This window comes from Orbicella franksi, chromosome 8 (assembly GCF_964199315.1).
Source record: "Orbicella franksi chromosome 8, jaOrbFran1.1, whole genome shotgun sequence".
Classification (NCBI taxonomy): Eukaryota; Metazoa; Cnidaria; class Anthozoa; order Scleractinia; family Merulinidae; genus Orbicella; species Orbicella franksi.
Genome location: NC_138152.1, coordinates 2179279 through 2198200, shown reverse-complemented (window position 1 = coordinate 2198200; position 18922 = coordinate 2179279). Strand labels below are relative to the sequence as shown.

At 41.1% G+C, this 18922-nt stretch overlaps 2 protein-coding genes and 1 pseudogene across 2 annotated transcripts in view; 2 read left to right on the top strand and 1 right to left on the bottom strand.

The window, feature by feature from the left end:
• Positions 1-3378, top strand: part of LOC145496184 (uncharacterized) — a 19118-nt gene extending 15740 nt beyond the window's left edge. The window contains exons 15-17 of the mRNA XM_081475842.1: positions 510-632; positions 2221-2604; positions 2906-3378. Coding sequence (XP_081331968.1) covers positions 510-632; positions 2221-2604; positions 2906-3168 — 770 coding nt within the window. The 3' untranslated portion in view covers positions 3169-3378. The remainder of the gene's footprint in view (positions 1-509; positions 633-2220; positions 2605-2905) is intronic.
• A 959-nt stretch (positions 3379-4337) lies between these two features.
• Positions 4338-6478, top strand: LOC145494091 (uncharacterized). The gene has a single exon (XM_081473562.1). The coding sequence runs from the start codon at positions 4712-4714 to the stop codon at positions 6476-6478; it is 1767 nt and encodes a 588-aa protein (XP_081329688.1). The 5' UTR covers positions 4338-4711.
• An 11-nt stretch (positions 6479-6489) lies between these two features.
• On the bottom strand, positions 6490-10231 carry LOC145496190 (uncharacterized; annotated as a pseudogene).
• Positions 10232-18922: the final 8691 nt, after the last annotated feature.

Below are 18922 nucleotides of genomic sequence, written 5' to 3'. Positions count from 1 at the left end.
AAAGCTTTGTTGTGACGTCAACGCCACGTGTCAGAATACTCTGGGATCTTATGTTTGCTCCCGTAAATCTGGATTTACTGGAGGTGGAAAATCCTACTCTGGTAAGATCAGAAAGTAATAAATGTAGTTTATTGCATTGAGATATAACATTTATTCACGAGATTTTAATACCATATCGCCAACAAGCGAGTCTTCGGCGAGTGAGCAAAGTGGTATTAAACGAGTTAATAATACAATACAGTTAGCGACATTCTTTTTTTCAATGTAGATCATGTAAATCGTTAGCCTAAATCACAGAAAATTAAAAAACATGATTTTCTCACAGGATTGTTTGATGCGCAGAATGTGTGTGCACTGAAAAAAAAAGAAAGAAAAACAAACAAACAAACAAACAGGTAGTGTCCTGAGCTCTACTGTCATATAGTGGAACTAGCAATGCTTCATTCAAATTAGATGAAGTATGCATTAATATGAGTTTGTATTCATAGATGTTCTCTATATTGTCATAGACATTGACGAGTGTAATGCTTCTGTCCGAGTATGTGACGTCAATGCCAACTGCCACAATACTCTTGGATCTCACGTTTGTTCCTGTAAATATGGATTCACAGGAGATGGCAAAACTTGCACAGGTGAGGATATGCTCAATGTTTTTAGGAGAGAAGGTGCATGTATTTCACAGGACAGGGAATAGAGGATATACGTACATAGGTACTATTATTTTAGCAGAAACGGCAACGTTGATAAAACAAAAGAACGATTGTAATAGGCAGCACATTAGTCCTGCGCGGCTTGCTTATTCCATCTTAGTACATTTTGTCGCCGTTGTCTACGAAGCAACAACGTCAAATTTACTTATTTCCTAAATTCAATTCGACAAAGCGCTTAAATGTTCAAATGTATGTTAGATTCTGGACAGACAAAGACATAGACTGTTGCTGGGAATTTTTATCAATCTCATTAGCTATGTGTCTTGGTCAGATAAAAGTTAATATGGTGTGTTATAAAATAAAGATAATGCATATTCTGTCTTGATTAATAGACCCTTTACATAAATGGCTGCCAATTACTAACTCCTTTGTATGCATTTATACTAGCCTGGCTAAACTCGTTTGAGAGTAAAAATTCATTTGAATTATTAACTCAAAAACGGCGCAATAAACCACGCGGGATGTCGGGAGGACACGAGAAAACTTGTAAATCACGAGTCGTTACTAAAGGCGAGTGATTTACAAGCTTTTCGAGTGTTCTCCCAACATCCCAACTGGTTTATTGCACCGGTAAACCCATACAAAAAGTGGTCTGTCGCTTTTATGAAATAACTAGAAAACGTCTGTCAATGAGCGGAGAATTTATTGTACTTTCGTAATCAAGCTGCTTATCCTCATCAAATTCATGAGAAGACACGATAAACTAATCACAGCGACTGAAAGAATGAAAGCACAGACTCGGCGCAGGACACGAAATCCGCAGAGCAAAGCGACGAAAACATTTCACGCTACGAAAGTGTTAAGAAAGGAAAGGAAAAGTTGTCGGTGAAAGGCAAAAAGTGTATTTATTAACTCAAAAGTATTTTGACGGGGAAATGTTGCCCAGGATTCGTAGGTGGAATCGGTCATCACGAAAGTAAAAGGCTGTACGAAAAGTGTGCAAGTAGTTCAAACTTCATGTACTTGGCGAAGTGATTCAACGCAGTGCCAGTAAGTAAACGACAACATGGAATCTATTTGTTAAATAGCTTTCATTTAGCAAAATACAGAGAAACACGGACTTCAAAGCCTTCAGAATAAGTAAATAAATTCTGAATAAATTTTGGAAGCCGCGTTCCTGTAACTAACCTTCATTCCATTCGCAAACCTTTGGAAGTTATCACCGTGCATTGAAAGAACTTTGTAGTCGATCACAAATAAAACATGTTTTAGCGCCCAAGTTGTTGCCATGTTATAAAAGAATTGGTTCATGCTTTTAGTTCTGCGTATATCTAGTTATGGATGCACTTGGGAAGGTTGGAGAGCACTCAAGAAGCTAGAGTTGCTCTCGGTTGTCGCCTCGAACCGAACTCTTACGCTTCTTTCGTGCTCTCCAAACTTCCCGCGTGCATCCATAACCCGATATACGCACGCTAAGCATGAATCAATTCTTAAATACTTCACTTATATATAATTTAAACCACTTGCAGTCTTGTAACCAGGTTTTGTCTTGCGGTTGTCTGTTATACAGCTGTAAAAAAGGACTGTGCTGAGCTGTACAAATCTGGAAAACGAAGCAGCGGTGTGTACACAATCAACCCTGATGGATTAGGTGCCTTGGATGTTTTCTGTGATCAAACAACAGCCGGGGGAGGGTGGACAGTGTTCCAGAAAAGAATGGACGGCTCGGTTGACTTCTACCGCGTTTGGGCTGACTATAAACGAGGGTTCGGTAATTTGAATGGCGAGTTTTGGCTCGGACTTGATAAGATACACCGCCTGAGCAGCAGTGGAAAATATATGTTCCGTGTTGATCTGGAGGACTCTAGAGGAAACACTGTTTACGCCGAGTACGATTCGTTTGGAGTTGGGAGCGAGGGGACTAAGTATCAGCTGAGCGTGGGAAGATACTCAGGTTAGTTTCATTTCTACGTTCTAGTATCTCTAGTATCACGTCAATTTAATACAAGCATTTGGATGCTAGGAACGTTCATTCAATTCAGTCATCAACAGTGAAAATAGATCGCTGCGTTCCTGGTTGGTTGAACAGTGTTTTTTTTTTTTTTTCCCCACTGGTGACATTTCATCCTTTGCGTTTCTGATTGGCTAAGTTTTTATTCAGTATAATTTTTACTCATTACAATGTTTGAGTGACTGAATCTCAGTAACTTTGAAATAAGCTACGTTTTATTTAGTCTCTGCATTACTTTGATTAGGAACCGCTGGAGATTCGCTGGCTTATCATAATGGTTATCCATTTACAACAAAAGACCAAGACAACGACAATGACAGAGGTAGCAACTGCGCTGTGTCTTATAAAGGAGCTTGGTGGTACGACAGCTGCTACTACAGCAACCTAAATGGTATCTATCATCACGGACATTACACGGGCACTGACGGTGTTACTTGGTACTACTGGAAAACAAATTATCTTTCAGCTAAAAGAGCTGAAATGAAGATCCGACCGGTGAATTATTAGACATCTACGCTTCTTTACTATTGACGACAAAATAACAACAATGCAGAAGAGAACTTACGAACAACGGATATCGCGGTTTTATATTAATTATGCTTTGCTTTGAAAACCTAAACAATTTCACTGTATTGAGTGATTTACAAGTGATAGTCGACAGTAATTGCTTCGCTTTCGTAGTTTTACAAATACATGTAACGGAAAGTAAACGTGTCGTAGCCGATAAGAGTAAAGATGCTTTTAAGAACAAGCAGGCTTGGCTTACTTGGGTTTCCCCGGTCTTAATACAATTGATTACATGTTTATCTCGACCTCTGATTGGGTAATGTTGCCATTTATTATTGTTGTAATTCTTCTCTTGCCTAAAGAGGTTCGCAGTCATAGAGAGTAACAAAATGGCCTTGATACTACCCGCGCTCGGAGTGATATCGACAGTCGCTGCAGGCAGCCTGGCCAAGCAGTCAGCGCGTCGGACTCGTGATCCCGCGGTCTTGGGTTCGAGTCCAGCACAGACCACTAACTGGACTTGCTTCACGGCAACCCCGAGTTGAAATCCTCATTGACATTCCCCAAAATTGATGACAGCAGAGATTTTGGCTTTTAACTCCATCTTTTTCGTCGATATTTTTTTGCCCGCCTTGTTGGCGTATTCCTTAATTTAGCAAGTTTTCAAATCATGATTGTAATTGATGCGACGCAAAAAATAATGGCTTTCTTGAAAAGCTACCGTTCCGCGAGTTTTACTGCTTTGTTCCTCTAATTGTTTAAGGAACAAACTTAGAAGACACCAATAGGAACTTGTTTTTAGTCCGAAATCAGTCCTAGGAACAACGATGTCTGAAATCGGAACAACGGGTTCCTTTTGTCTTAAACAAGAACACGAAGTTCCTTTTTTATTGCGAGTAAAGGGAACTCTTTGTTCCGTTTTTATCTTTTCAGGAACAAATGTTCCTTTTCGAATGGTTCCGATTTTGTCGAGTGTTCTCTTTTACACAATTCGTTCCCATTGACCAGCATAGTAAGTTCCGGAGTTCAATATTATGGAACGATTGTTCCACTTTAGTCTTATCTTATTTGCAATTAGGAACGTGCTGTTCCTAATCGCTGCTTGTCGTTCCCAAATGTTTTAATTGGTCCCTTTCAAAAGCACTTTTGGTCCTTTTTTCTGCTGAAAGCATGGAAACAATAGTTTTGTTTCCAAACTGGAATTAGTTCCGCTTTAAGTTAAAGAGGAACTAGCATTCCGTTGTTTTATTTGAGTCACTTAATGGGAACGAGGGTTCCTATTTAGCGTTGGTGAACAGGAACACAAGTTCCGAGGTTACTTTACCATTCTAACATGCGCGATCGAGGGCAAATTCAATTTCTAGCCTGGCTTGCCTGCTGCATGCTTAATCAGGTAAGGGCAGGTTGGGACAAGATGAGACCTGCCCCTTTGTTCCTTTGTTTGGTTTTATTGTGTGAGAAGCGGGCCAGATGGATAACAAGTCAGCTATTTATTATAAATACAGTAGTCTCGCGAGAAACTTCACATATCAGATATTAAAAGATGAACAAAAGAGGAGTGGAAATCGACTGGTCAAAGTTAGAAAACGCATCTCCTAAACCCAAACGACTTCACTTAGAAGAAGACGATTCTGATGGCCTTTTTCACTGTCCAGTGCAAGGTTGCAATCATGATGGGTTTACAACGGCAAGAGGATGCAGAAAACACGCAAAGAACAAACATCGTTGGTACTTTTATTTCGACGAAAAGCCAGACATCACTCAGATTGAATCAGGCCAACAAAAAAGCAACAAAATGGAGGTCAGTGATCACAAGATTCCACCTAAATCTAGAAGAGTTGTCTCTTTTGCCATGTCAAGTGAAATCGCACAAGATTTCTTGTCCTGGCTCACCGGCAGTGGCGGAGGTTGTAAAAGTGATCGGCAAGCGCACCAAATTGTCAGCAAGTGTTTGAAGTTTCTTAAATTCTGTTGCGAAGAAGAGGAGGATCTTACATTTGAAATCGTTGACTTTAGTCTATGTTCGCCCAATCTACTTTTCAAATTTGTTGACATGATGCAAGACGAGTGGAATCTCGGGCACGCAGGGCGCATAGGCTATTTGGACGCCATTGCAGAATTAGGGGATTTCAGAAAAGTCAATGGAGCTTCGGAATCGGTATTAAGAGGATTATCTTCCACAGAGCTGTACTTAAAACGAGTCCGCAAGACCGTCTCCAAGATGATGCGATTACAATGGACGAGCGAACTCGATATCGAAGCCTTAGAAGCCAAGGGACACTGGGCTACGCTAGAAGAGCTCTTGGAAGTCGTAGGGCGTTATTTGCCGCGCTACGAAAGCGTGCTAAAATCATGCAAGGATGATCCAGGTACAATATCCCCACTAGACTTATCGTTTGCTACCAAATTTCTCGCCGTATATTTGTTTATCAAGGTCAAAGGATCGCGCCCGATGACATATCAATATTTAACTGTTGAGATGGTGAACAACGCTAAAACCAACGGCGGATTTATCGACCAGAAAATGTTCAAAACAGCAGGAAAGTTTGGCTTCGATTCTCTTTACCTGACTGAGACTAGCATGCAAGTGTTAGATGGCTACATCAATCATATACGCCCTCTGCTCAAGCCGAACTGTGATTATGTTTTAGTGACGAGAAATGGAGGACAACACAACAAGCTAGGAGAACTAATGAGTAAACTTGTCTTCGATGCAACAGGCAAGTACGTTCATCCGACTCGCTATCGACAAATAGTCGAGACCGCAAGCTGCAGGCAACTTAGTAGCAACGCGCAAAGCACAATATCCGAGGATCAGAAACACAGCTCTGTCGTGGCAAGGGTTCACTATCAAAAGCAACGATCGCGTGACGTCGCTAGTAAGGCACACAAATGTTTGAAAGAATTGCACGGTGACAGGGGAACAGAATTAGAAATGGAAGTGCGCTCGAGGCTTTCAGACCTGTCAAGCTCTTCGCAAGATCAAAATGCTGACAATAGTGACACTCCTTCTACCGACGAGGTCGAAGTGATCACGAAAAAACAACCCGAGCGTCTAGCAGGCGTGCCGAGACTAACACGCGAAGATGCTTTCAGGCCGAACGAAATTGGCGCGAGAAGAAAAAATGTGATGTTCTCTCCTGAAGAAGACAAATACCTAAAAGCTGGACTTAAAAAACACGGCTTCGGTCAATGGCAAGCGATCCTAAGAGACCCCGAATTTCGTTTTCAAAAGGTTAGGACAGCCAACTCTCTGCTGAGCCGGGCGGCAAGAAAATTCGGTTCACCTTCTAAATTATACGACCGATAAAAAGACTTTGAAAAAAAAAATCGTGGTGTGCTCTAGTTATCATTGGAACAAAACCAACTCAAACTGATATTATCCTCTTGAAATAGAAACAAGAAATGTTTTATAACGGCGTACTTTTCACCGAATTAACAACGGATAGATTCCAGTTATTACGATATTGTGAGTGTCGCAACTAATTTATGGGAGATTGTAGATAGTTTAATTAGTGGTACTGTTGGACTACTCTCGAACATTCACACAGGTATTTGTCTTTATTGAAGTTCTGATCACGAGGAAAATCAAACTCTTCTCACTGAGAAAATCGCTTGAAATTGATTCACGCAAGCTCTTGGCTTCATTCCAGTTCTGATACATTATTACAAAATGGAACTACTTCTGACTGGGAAAAAAGCTTGCAATTGACGGCTGGGAAAGTTTTTTGCTTGGATTTCCCTTTCTTCCCTTGTGTTTCCTCTTCTTCTGGGAGGTTGGGCAGGGGCTTGCTGCAGCCGTTCCACTCAATTGCAATTGCGTGCGAGGACCTTGGGTGATGAACAATTCGTTTTCGTCGTCACTGCTGTTTGTTCGTGCCAGCGGAGATGGCGAAGATTCTTTTGGAGTTTCTCCTGACGATTCACCGAGTTCTGCGATAATCGGTAATGTCTGGAAAAGACTAGTTACAAGATATCTGTGTTCTTTCCTCAAAAGACCTTCCGCGCAACACCACCGCCTACGTTCCTCCAAGGCAAAGTCGCACTTTAGAGTGCCCAAGTTGAGATGGTGGTTCTTCATTTTGTCCTGGAGCACTTCTCGGTGTGCTTCCATCGCAGCTCTTCTCCCTCGATCTACCACTGAGGCAAGGGTCATGGTACACTGGTACAGTTCTCTCTCGGTTGTTTGCAGCCACGCTGCTTTGAATGCTTCACTCGCCCTTTGTCTCTTGGTCAACAGTTCTTCTCTACGGCTCTGCTCTCTTGCTGCCTCTAAGTCTTGTTGGATTGGCGTGGGTAATGGGTCTGATGTTTCTCTAGGGAGTAATGCCGCATGCGCCTTTGTCACGCCTCTGGAAACTAGGCTCTCCTGCCTGTCTTGGTACGTCTTCTCCTTATACTGACGCAGTTTCTCGACTTCTTTAAGTCGTACTTCCAGCAGACGAGATACTTGACGGTGACGGAGTGACCCTTCCGAACAATTCTCCACCGCTTTCCTTAAGGCAATGATGGTTTGGTCCTGACTTGAATCGGAACCATCTTGACTCGCTTCTACCACATTGATCTGCGAGCTTTCTTCCACATTTGGGCAGTCACTCTCGTCTAACACTTCGTCTAAGCACAGCGTGCGAAGCTCTTCCTTTTCTTGCTCCTCTAAACCACCATCCTTTACATCCTCGTCACTTGGGTCCTCTTCAGCAGGTTGACTAGCCATCTGTGCCGCCCAGAGTACGCAATCCATGGGATGCTGTTTCAACCATTTAGCTGCATTTTTGTCTGGATGGGGCAAACTTTTAAAATGATAGGTCGTCAGACGCCTGTCCATTGCTGGCTGATCGGCAGGACCAAAGTTGAGTCTGCGCTGGGAAGTGATGACCATTGGGCACCGGTTGATGAAAGGCTTGGCGGTCTGGTATTTGACATCGTGGGCCGAGTAGCCTCCTTGTGTCAACGTTTTCCAGTCGTCTATATCAAGCGTCGACTCAGTGGCCTCGTCTATGAAAATTACTTCCGTGAATGGCGATATCATCGACTTGTTAAATGCGCGCTGTTTCGTTACGGTCGCCACATTTCCGTGGTGCACAAGACCGAGGATGGGGAAAAACAGACTGGTTTTGCCACTATTGGCGTCACCCACCAGGCATGGGACTTTATCTTTGTGCCTTTTCTTGTTGTAATAAAGCAACCGGACAAAATCTTCACAGAAGCTGGAAATCTCCTCTGGCTGGAGGCTGTTTTCAAGGATCTCGCGAAAGTACTTCGGATCTGGTGGTTTGGACACATCGTAGGGACAGAACGCTCTGGGAGAAATTTTCCCCACTTGCTCTTTGGAAATGGCATCATCGACGAAAGACCTGTTCTTTATTGACCAGCAAGTCCCGTTGCTCACTTCAATTAGGTCGTAATTGATTGTGAGGGGCCGAAACAATTCACAATATGAGTCAGCTAAGAGATTGATGACGTTCTTCATTTGCCGAATGAGCCTTGACTTGAAAAATTCGTTTGTGGCGAGGGAGTTAATAAAGACCTTGGCCTCGCACTTGTACGAGTAGGTGTATTTCGCCCGAATCTCTTTCTTGTAGACGTTTCCTCGATAACTCGCGTAGTTCAGCTTTTCCATACCAATGGCAATGTCATTTACTAAGATGGTAAACTTGTCGGACAATCTCTTTCCTTCATTCGATTCCAGATTGCTTGATGTTTGCGCTGTCGTCATGTCGGAAGTGAAGCCAAACGTGTCTATCTGGAGCTTTGCTTCAATCAGATGCTCGATCACGATTGCCAAAGACGTTTGAAACTTTGAGTTGATAAGGGTAATTCGCACAACATTTTCGTTACCACAGGCGTCTAATTCTTGGGTGTAAAGGTCATCGCCCATCAGGTTTCTTGCTTATTCTTCATAGCTCCGTTGAAATGATGAGCTTATCAGGTCTTGCATGTATTGGTTTTTATGGTCTTTAAGAACTTTGTACAATTCCTTTATAGCTGGCGACTCCTTTCCGTCTTGAAACTGAACCTGGAAGACACAAAACAAATATTTTTTTAACTGTCGCAGTTTAAGTAGAAATAATACCTCTGTGAGAAATGATCTAGTAAAGAAGAGCTCAATGAATGTTGGTTGTTTTTTTTTTTTCTGCAGTCGCTCGATCGATAACATGACGACACTCTTCGATGCAGAAAACCCTTGTAAGGAAATATTAAGCGTGAATGAATGCTGACCTGTTGTGTGGTAACCTCCACTCCACAATTTAGAAATGCTTTGTGGACGGATATTGGGCTGGCAGGAGCGCCGTTTCGCGTAGTTAAAGCCACCCAATACGAAACAGCGGGACAAAGGGACTTGTTAACACTTGCCAAACTTCCATCTAGCCATTGTTCGCTTGTGGCGCTTGGAATCTGGCTGGACTGGTCATCATCCTCACTTTCACTGCTTTCTTCGGCCGTTTCCTCAATAATGCTGGCTTTCTTCTTTTCTTGTGTGGAAATTGCACTAAAGAAGAACGCAATATTGGGTATACCTAGAATAAAGAAAAAAAAAACATGCATGCGTCAACGGTTGAAAATGTGCCGTAAATTGTGCTTCCAAAACAATCCTCGAGCAGATACTAACCTGAAATTGCACGGTCACAGGCATCGCGCTTCTTGCATATCGAGCTCCACGCCTTCGGCAATGCTTTTTCTTTTACGTTGCAAACACATTTGGCGCTTATAATACTGCACTTTCCACTGATTACTGGCGTCAGATAACAGAGTGCAGCGCTCTTGATAGCCTCGCTGTTGAGCTGTCTGCAAGGTTTTTTTGCTCGAAGCATTCTTCTCTGTCCATCAACAGTTGTTCCTGAAATGACTGCAGTGATCCTGTTTCTTATATATAAGATTAATTGTGCGAACTTATCATGAATACATCTGACAGAATAAAGCCACACCTTTACAAGTTTTCGATGGATTTGTTTTCTCTATTTTCGTGACTAAAAATGGACGTTTTAGCTGATAAAATTATGCATAAAAAGTGTTCAAAGGTGTATTTTTATTGAATCCGCAAAGAAAGAAACTTAACACTCGGTTTTAGTGCAATCAAAAGCATTTCATACGCCAACAATAGATCAGTCTTTTCCACGACAAAGCTTTTCACTGATTCCCTGCGGAGGCTAAACCTTGACCTTTTGGCGAACACATTAGTCCGTACCGCGTAATCAAGCAACCAGATAGCAGTTTTAACGTATTAAATCAACGGCTTTCTTTACGGCAAAAATACTCCAGATATATATTACTTTGTCCTTTTTATCTTCATTCAAAGCGTCTCTGCACCACAGGGTTTCCGATTTTTCGAATGCAACTAGTGTAGAAATCTAAAGGATGTTTTAAAGCATTTCCACATCTTAAATTCGATAAATATGTCAATTCTCTATGTAAACCGGAAAATCCGTCTTTTCCATCTCCAAAAAGAGAATAGATTGATGCTTGGGAACTTGCAGTATGGAGTGACTGCTCATAAAATCAGTATGCAAGACATTTAGATTTGATGGTGGAAAGGACGGATTTTCCGGATTTCCCGGAGAACTGACTTACAGTAATAAGGGGAAGTAATATAATACTTCTCTTTTTTACTGTAAGTATACTTACAGTAAAAAAAGGAAGTATTATATTACTTCCCTTAATTACTGTAAGTCAGTTCTCCGGGAAATCCGGAAAATCCGTGTTTTCCAACTTCAGAAAGCAGAGTAGATTAATGCTTGGCAACTTACAGTATGAATTGACTGTTCATGAAATCATTAATGCAAGACACTTACATTTGACAGTGGAAACCACGGATTTTCCGGATATCCCGGGAAACTGACTTACAGTAATACTTCCCTTTTTACTGTAAGTATACTTACAGATATAAAGAGTAGTATTATATTACTTCCCTTAATTACTGTAAGTCAGTTCTCCGGGAAATCCGGGAAATCCGTCTTTTCCGACTTCAAAAAATAAAAGAGTTGATTGATGCTTGGGAACTTGCAAGATAACTTCTAATAGTAATCTTTTTTGATTGATGGCGGAAAAGATGGATTTCTCGGAATGACGGAAATCAAAGTGAACCTTTCAAGTTTACATTAAGAGGAACATTCGGGCTTCTTTTTTGCGTTCCCTTAACACAGATGACGAAGCACAAAGTAATGCTCTTAAAAATGGGTTGCAAGTTAAATTTATTTCAGAAACTGTTAAAATCTCATGTTTACCTTCTCCTTAGATAGACAACAGGGTTGAAGCCAGAATCAAATGGCTAATTGCCAAGATGAAGATCAAACTTTGTAAGGGAACAACAGTTTTGGGAAACGATCCGCCACGTTGTTATTGTTATTGTTATTGTTATTGGAATTGTTATTGTTACTGTTACTGTTATTGTTATTGTTATTGTTGTTGTTGTTGTTGTTGTTGTTATTGTTGTTGTTGTTGTTATTGTTATTGTTATTGTTATTGTTGTTGTTGTTGTTGTTATTGTTATTGTTATTGTTTTTTTGTTTTTTTCATTGCTTATCCGACTGCACTGTGCAGTATAAAGGAGTCTGGTGGTACAGGAACTGTTACAACAGCAACCTGGATGGTATCTGTCTTCTCAAAAAGTTCTTCCAGAACCATTTTTCCCAAACATGATCATTCAAAATCTCTAAACATTTTCGAAACGTATTTTGAAACGATTTTGCTCCAGTTACTCCTTGATTTACGTTTTAAGTTTAATAATTAAGAAATCTGCGCAGTGGTAGCCATATTTCAACACAGCAACGCCCTTAGCAACGGCCGCTTGCAGTCAAAAAGTGATTAGAAAATGGGCCCAGTTCAATACATTTGGTTGATACTTTACAAGAAAACTGTAAAACATGTAAAAAGAGAATTCTGCGACATAGTCATGAACGTTATTTTCCTTTACCAGTTACACCCCCCCCCCCCTTAAACTTGGTTAACATTTTTATGACCAGCCTGTATTTTGGTGTTGAATGCAACATTTATGCAACTCCTCTCACTTTAACACATCTACCCCTTCCCCCGGATGCCTTCCCTCCCCCACGTTCACAGGGTGGGGGGAGGTGGCATTATTCGCAATTTTGGAATCGGACTGGAACTAGCTTGCAACTGAGGCTAATGGGGGGAGTCTTGTCGTATGCAAATGACATTGATCCCTTTTTAATGAAATTCCCCCGCATGAGCCTTCATGGAGTTCCAGTTCAATACCAGGAATACGAATATGGTCTATTTGCAAGGAAAGTCACTGTAAGTAAATTCAATTGAGTGTTTTGAAGTTGTGTTTGTTTGGAGACCCTTGCAGTTCGTGAAGTAATGGCGCGTGATATTGTGTTTTTCTCGCCGTACAATTTTAAGCAAGAAATGAGTCAATTTCAGTCGAGTTTACCCCTCTGATCGTTGCTATATTTAAGAGAATTTCTGCGGAATACACATAGCGAATTCTCTCGCATTCTACTATTAATTTTACGGCAAAAAAGTAACAAAATATTAAGTGCGTGTTAGTAAGTGAATATCAAGGCGAGTACCTTGATCTTCTCTTGGTACTAGCTTGGTATTATTTTCGAGAAAAAAAAAAATAATAATCACAACATTGTTTAGTGAGGTTTGGGTCATTGATAACCTGCTTATGGAAAAGATAAACTCGAGCCAAACATAACTAAGTAGTCGTGCTTATAATGAACAAATTTTTTAAATAATGGGATAGTTATTCATTAACTGTATATTGTGGCATGTTACCTCGAAAAGCTCGTTTTGAAGTCAGACTGTAAAGTCCTTTAAAGTTTACATGACAGGTTTTTTTTTTTTTTTTTTTTTACTTGCTTGATGTGGAATCTACATGAGATCGGATATGGAAATTAAAAATGGATATCGTTATATATTTTTTTTTCTTTCACCGCGTTTTTGCTTGCTTAAAAGAATTGTGTAGTGTAAATCAAGTCTACAACTTTCTATTTTTTTGTGACGCGATGCGCGAAACATGACGTGTTGTACTGCAAAAGGTTATAAGGTCATACAGCCCTGGGGAAAGAGTTTAGCGAGACAGTGGTTGTTTATGTTTACCATTTATCCAAACACTCCTCTTGCTTATTTGTTTTTCTTCGTGATTCGTACATTTCTATTTCTGTAAAATAAAATCCCTGCTAAAGAAACATTACACAATTCTCTATAGCAGGAAACAACGGCAGCAATAACAAGAACAATCTTTGAAATATAATTAGTGACTATTCTCTTTCCCGTACACCAGTGCGGAGAGACTGTCACGTTCAGTTTGTCGCAGACACAGACTTCATTTCAGCATTATTTCAATGCCCTGCATGCTGCATGATTTGGTGTCAGTCCAGGGTGGGCCTGTGGCCAAGCCCAAGTAGAATCCTTTTTTCTCTTTTTTTTTTTTTTTTTTTTTTTTTTATAACAATGCTGGGAATTTACGCCCTATGTTATGTTAATTGTAAATAATTTTATGTTAAGCTAGGGTATATTTATTGTGTAAATAGTGTCCCTAATTAGTTTTTACTTAAGCTAAATACTATTGACACTTTATTAAAGTCTTTCATTCATTCATTGATTCATTCATTCATTGATTCATTCATTCCTTGCGCAACTTGACGTCACAAAGCAATAGGAAAACATTCGCATGGCTAAGGCTGACGTGTAAATTAAATTTTATGCTCTGCACAGATTGAGGAAAGACAGCAATAGCAATACACCAGTATGTCCGGATACGAACGCTTTAATCATTATTTTATGCTCTGCACAGCTTGACTCCATACATCACCAGCAAGATATTCGTTTAGCCGGATGCGGACGTAATCACCATGTTATGATCTGGCATAGCTCGTGGCCCGACTGAGACCACATTCTTATGCCTGTGTTGCTTTAGCACTCTTTACTTCAATTTAGTTTGTGGCCCGACGGAGACCACATTCTTATGCCTGTGTTGTTTTAGCACTCTTTACTTCAATTTAGTTTGTGGCCCGACGGAGACCACATTCTTATGGCTGTGTTGTTTTAGCACTCTTTACTTCAATTTAGTTTGTGGCCCGACGGAGACCACATTCTTATGCCTGTGTTGTTTTAGCACTCTTTACTTCAATTTAGTTTGTGGCCCGACGGAGACCACATTCTTATGGCTGTGTTGTTTTAGCACTCTTTACTTCAATTTAGTTTGTGGCCCGACGGAGACCACATTCTTATGGCTGTGTTGTTTTAGCACTCTTTACTTCAATTTAGTTTGTGGCCCGACGGAGACCACATTCTTATGCCTGTGTTGTTTTAGCACTCTTTACTTCAATTTAGTTTGTGGCCCGACTGAGACCACATTCTTATGCCTGTGTTGTTTTAGCACTCTTTACTTCAATTTAGTTTGTGGCCCGACGGAGACCACATTCTTATGCCTGTGTTGTTTTAGCACTCTTTACTTCAATTTAGTTTGTGGCCCGACGGAGACCACATTCTTATGCCTGTGTTGTTTTAGCACTCTTTACTTCAATTTAGTTTGTGGCCCGACGGAGACCACATTCTTATGCCTGTGTTGTTTTAGCACTCTTTACTTCAATTCAGTTTGTGGCCCGACGGAGACCACATTCTTATGCCTGTGTTGTTTTAGCACTCTTTACTTCAATTCAGTTTGTGGCCCGACTGAGACCACATTCTTATGCCTGTGTTGTTTTAGCACTCTTTACTTCAATTTAGTTTGTGGCCCGACGGAGACCACATTCTTATGCCTGTGTTGTTTTAGCACTCTTTACTTCAATTTAGTTTGTGGCCCGACTGAGACCACATTCTTACGCCTGTGTTGTTTTAGCACTCTTTACTTCAATTCAGTTTGTGGCCCGACGGAGACCACATTCTTATGCCTGTGTTGTTTTAGCACTCTTTACTTCAATTTAGTTTGTGGCCCGACGGAGACCACATTCTTACGCCTGTGTTGTTTTAGCACTCTTTACTTCAATTTAGTTTGTGGCCCGACGGAGACCACATTCTTACGCCTGTGTTGTTTTAGCACTCTTTACTTCAATTTAGTTTGTGGCCCGACGGAGACCACATTCTTATGCCTGTGTTGTTTTAGCACTCTTTACTTCAATTTAGTTTGTGGCCCGACGGAGACCACATTCTTATGCCTGTGTTGTTTTAGCACTCTTTACTTCAATTTAGTTTGTGGCCCGACGGAGACCACATTCTTATGCCTGTGTTGTTTTAGCACTCTTTACTTCAATTTAGTTTGTGGCCCGACGGAGACCACATTCTTATGCCTGTGTTGTTTTAGCACTCTTTACTTCAATTTAGTTTGTGGCCCGACTGAGACCACATTCTTACGCCTGTGTTGTTTTAGCACTCTTTACTTCAATTTAGTTTGTGGCCCGACGGAGACCACATTCTTACGCCTGTGTTGTTTTAGCACTCTTTACTTCAATTTAGTTTGTGGCCCGACGGAGACCACATTCTTATGCCTGTGTTGTTTTAGCACTCTTTACTTCAATTTAGTTTGTGGCCCGACGGAGACCACATTCTTACGCCTGTGTTGTTTTAGCACTCTTTACTTCAATTTAGTTTGTGGCCCGACGGAGACCACATTCTTACGCCTGTGTTGTTTTAGCACTCTTTACTTCAATTTAGTTTGTGGCCCGACGGAGACCACATTCTTATGCCTGTGTTGTTTTAGCACTCTTTACTTCAATTTAGTTTGTGGCCCGACGGAGACCACATTCTTATGCCTGTGTTGTTTTAGCACTCTTTACTTCAATTTAGTTTGTGGCCCGACGGAGACCACATTCTTATGCCTGTGTTGTTTTAGCACTCTTTACTTCAATTTAGTTTGTGGCCCGACGGAGACCACATTCTTATGGCTGTGTTGTTTTAGCACTCTTTACTTCAATTTAGTTTGTGGCCCGACGGAGACCACATTCTTATGCCTGTGTTGTTTTAGCACTCTTTACTTCAATTTAGTTTGTGGCCCGACGGAGACCACATTCTTATGCCTGTGTTGTTTTAGCACTCTTTACTTCAATTTAGTTTGTGGCCCGACGGAGACCACATTCTTACGCCTGTGTTGTTTTAGCACTCTTTACTTCAATTTAGTTTGTGGCCCGACGGAGACCACATTCTTATGCCTGTGTTGTTTTAGCACTCTTTACTTCAATTTAGTTTGTGGCCCGACGGAGACCACATTCTTATGCCTGTGTTGTTTTAGCACTCTTTACTTCAATTTAGTTTGTGGCCCGACGGAGACCACATTCTTATGCCTGTGTTGTTTTAGCACTCTTTACTTCAATTTAGTTTGTGGCCCGACGGAGACCACATTCTTATGCCTGTGTTGTTTTAGCACTCTTTACTTCAATTTAGTTTGTGGCCCGACTGAGACCACATTCTTACGCCTGTGTTGTTTTAGCACTCTTTACTTCAATTTAGTTTGTGGCCCGACGGAGACCACATTCTTACGCCTGTGTTGTTTTAGCACTCTTTACTTCAATTTAGTTTGTGGCCCGACGGAGACCACATTCTTACGCCTGTGTTGTTTTAGCACTCTTTACTTCAATTTAGTTTGTGGCCCGACGGAGACCACATTCTTACGCCTGTGTTGTTTTAGCACTCTTTACTTCAATTTAGTTTGTGGCCCGACGGAGACCACATTCTTACGCCTGTGTTGTTTTAGCACTCTTTACTTCAATTTAGTTTGTGGCCCGACGGAGACCACATTCTTATGCCTGTGTTGTTTTAGCACTCTTTACTTCAATTTAGTTTGTGGCCCGACGGAGACCACATTCTTATGCCTGTGTTGTTTTAGCACTCTTTACTTCAATTTAGTTTGTGGCCCGACGGAGACCACATTCTTATGCCTGTGTTGTTTTAGCACTCTTTACTTCAATTTAGTTTGTGGCCCGACGGAGACCACATTCTTATGGCTGTGTTGTTTTAGCACTCTTTACTTCAATTTAGTTTGTGGCCCGACGGAGACCACATTCTTATGCCTGTGTTGTTTTAGCACTCTTTACTTCAATTTAGTTTGTGGCCCGACGGAGACCACATTCTTATGCCTGTGTTGTTTTAGCACTCTTTACTTCAATTTAGTTTGTGGCCCGACGGAGACCACATTCTTACGCCTGTGTTGTTTTAGCACTCTTTACTTCAATTTAGTTTGTGGCCCGACGGAGACCACATTCTTACGCCTGTGTTGTTTTAGCACTCTTTACTTCAATTTAGTTTGTGGCCCGACGGAGACCACATTCTTATGCCTGTGTTGTTTTAGCACTCTTTACTTCAATTTAGTTTGTGGCCCGACGGAGACCACATTCTTATGGCTGTGTTGTTTTAGCACTCTTTACTTCAATTTAGTTTGTGGCCCGACGGAGACCACATTCTTATGCCTGTGTTGTTTTAGCACTCTTTACTTCAATTTAGTTTGTGGCCCGACGGAGACCACATTCTTATGCCTGTGTTGTTTTAGCACTCTTTACTTCAATTTAGTTTGTGGCCCGACTGAGACCACATTCTTACGCCTGTGTTGTTTTAGCACTCTTTACTTCAATTTAGTTTGTGGCCCGACGGAGACCACATTCTTACGCCTGTGTTGTTTTAGCACTCTTTACTTCAATTTAGTTTGTGGCCCGACGGAGACCACATTCTTACGCCTGTGTTGTTTTAGCACTCTTTACTTCAATTTAGTTTGTGGCCCGACGGAGACCACATTCTTACGCCTGTGTTGTTTTAGCACTCTTTACTTCAATTTAGTTTGTGGCCCGACGGAGACCACATTCTTACGCCTGTGTTGTTTTAGCACTCTTTACTTCAATTTAGTTTGTGGCCCGACGGAGACCACATTCTTATGCCTGTGTTGTTTTAGCACTCTTTACTTCAATTTAGTTTGTGGCCCGACGGAGACCACATTCTTATGCCTGTGTTGTTTTAGCACTCTTTACTTCAATTTAGTTTGTGGCCCGACGGAGACCACATTCTTATGCCTGTGTTGTTTTAGCACTCTTTACTTCAATTTAGTTTGTGGCCCGACGGAGACCACATTCTTATGGCTGTGTTGTTTTAGCACTCTTTACTTCAATTTAGTTTGTGGCCCGACGGAGACCACATTCTTATGCCTGTGTTGTTTTAGCACTCTTTACTTCAATTTAGTTTGTGGCCCGACGGAGACCACATTCTTATGCCTGTGTTGTTTTAGCACTCTTTACTTCAATTTAGTTTGTGGCCCGACGGAGACCACATTCTTATGCCTGTGTTGTTTTAGCACTCTTTACTTCAATTTAGTTTGTGGCCCGACGGAGACCACATTCTTATGGCTGTGTTGTTTTAGCACTCTTTACTTCAATTTAGTTTGTGGCCCGACGGAGACCACATTCTTATGCCTGTGTTGTTTTAGCACTCTTTACTTCAATTTAGTTTGTGGCCCGACGGAGACCACATTCTATATATCTGGGTTGAAGTAGTGCTCTTTACTCAGTTTAATTTATCTTGTCCTGTATAAGGGTGTGACAAGGTTCAGGTGTTCAGCCCGATCGAAGAAATACTTTGTACCAAACCACAACGCTTCTACTTCAAAACAAACGTATTTTTCTGGCCCTGGTCAGCTTAGCTCAGATCTAACCCGAGAAAGCGCACAAACAAGATAGTCACAGTGATTGCCATGTTATGTTTTATCGATTGAGGGATTTCCTTGCATGATATTAATCGTTTAATGATGCAGAATTTGAGAAATGTGTAATCAATGCTAATCCCCTCAAATTCCCAAATATATATTTTT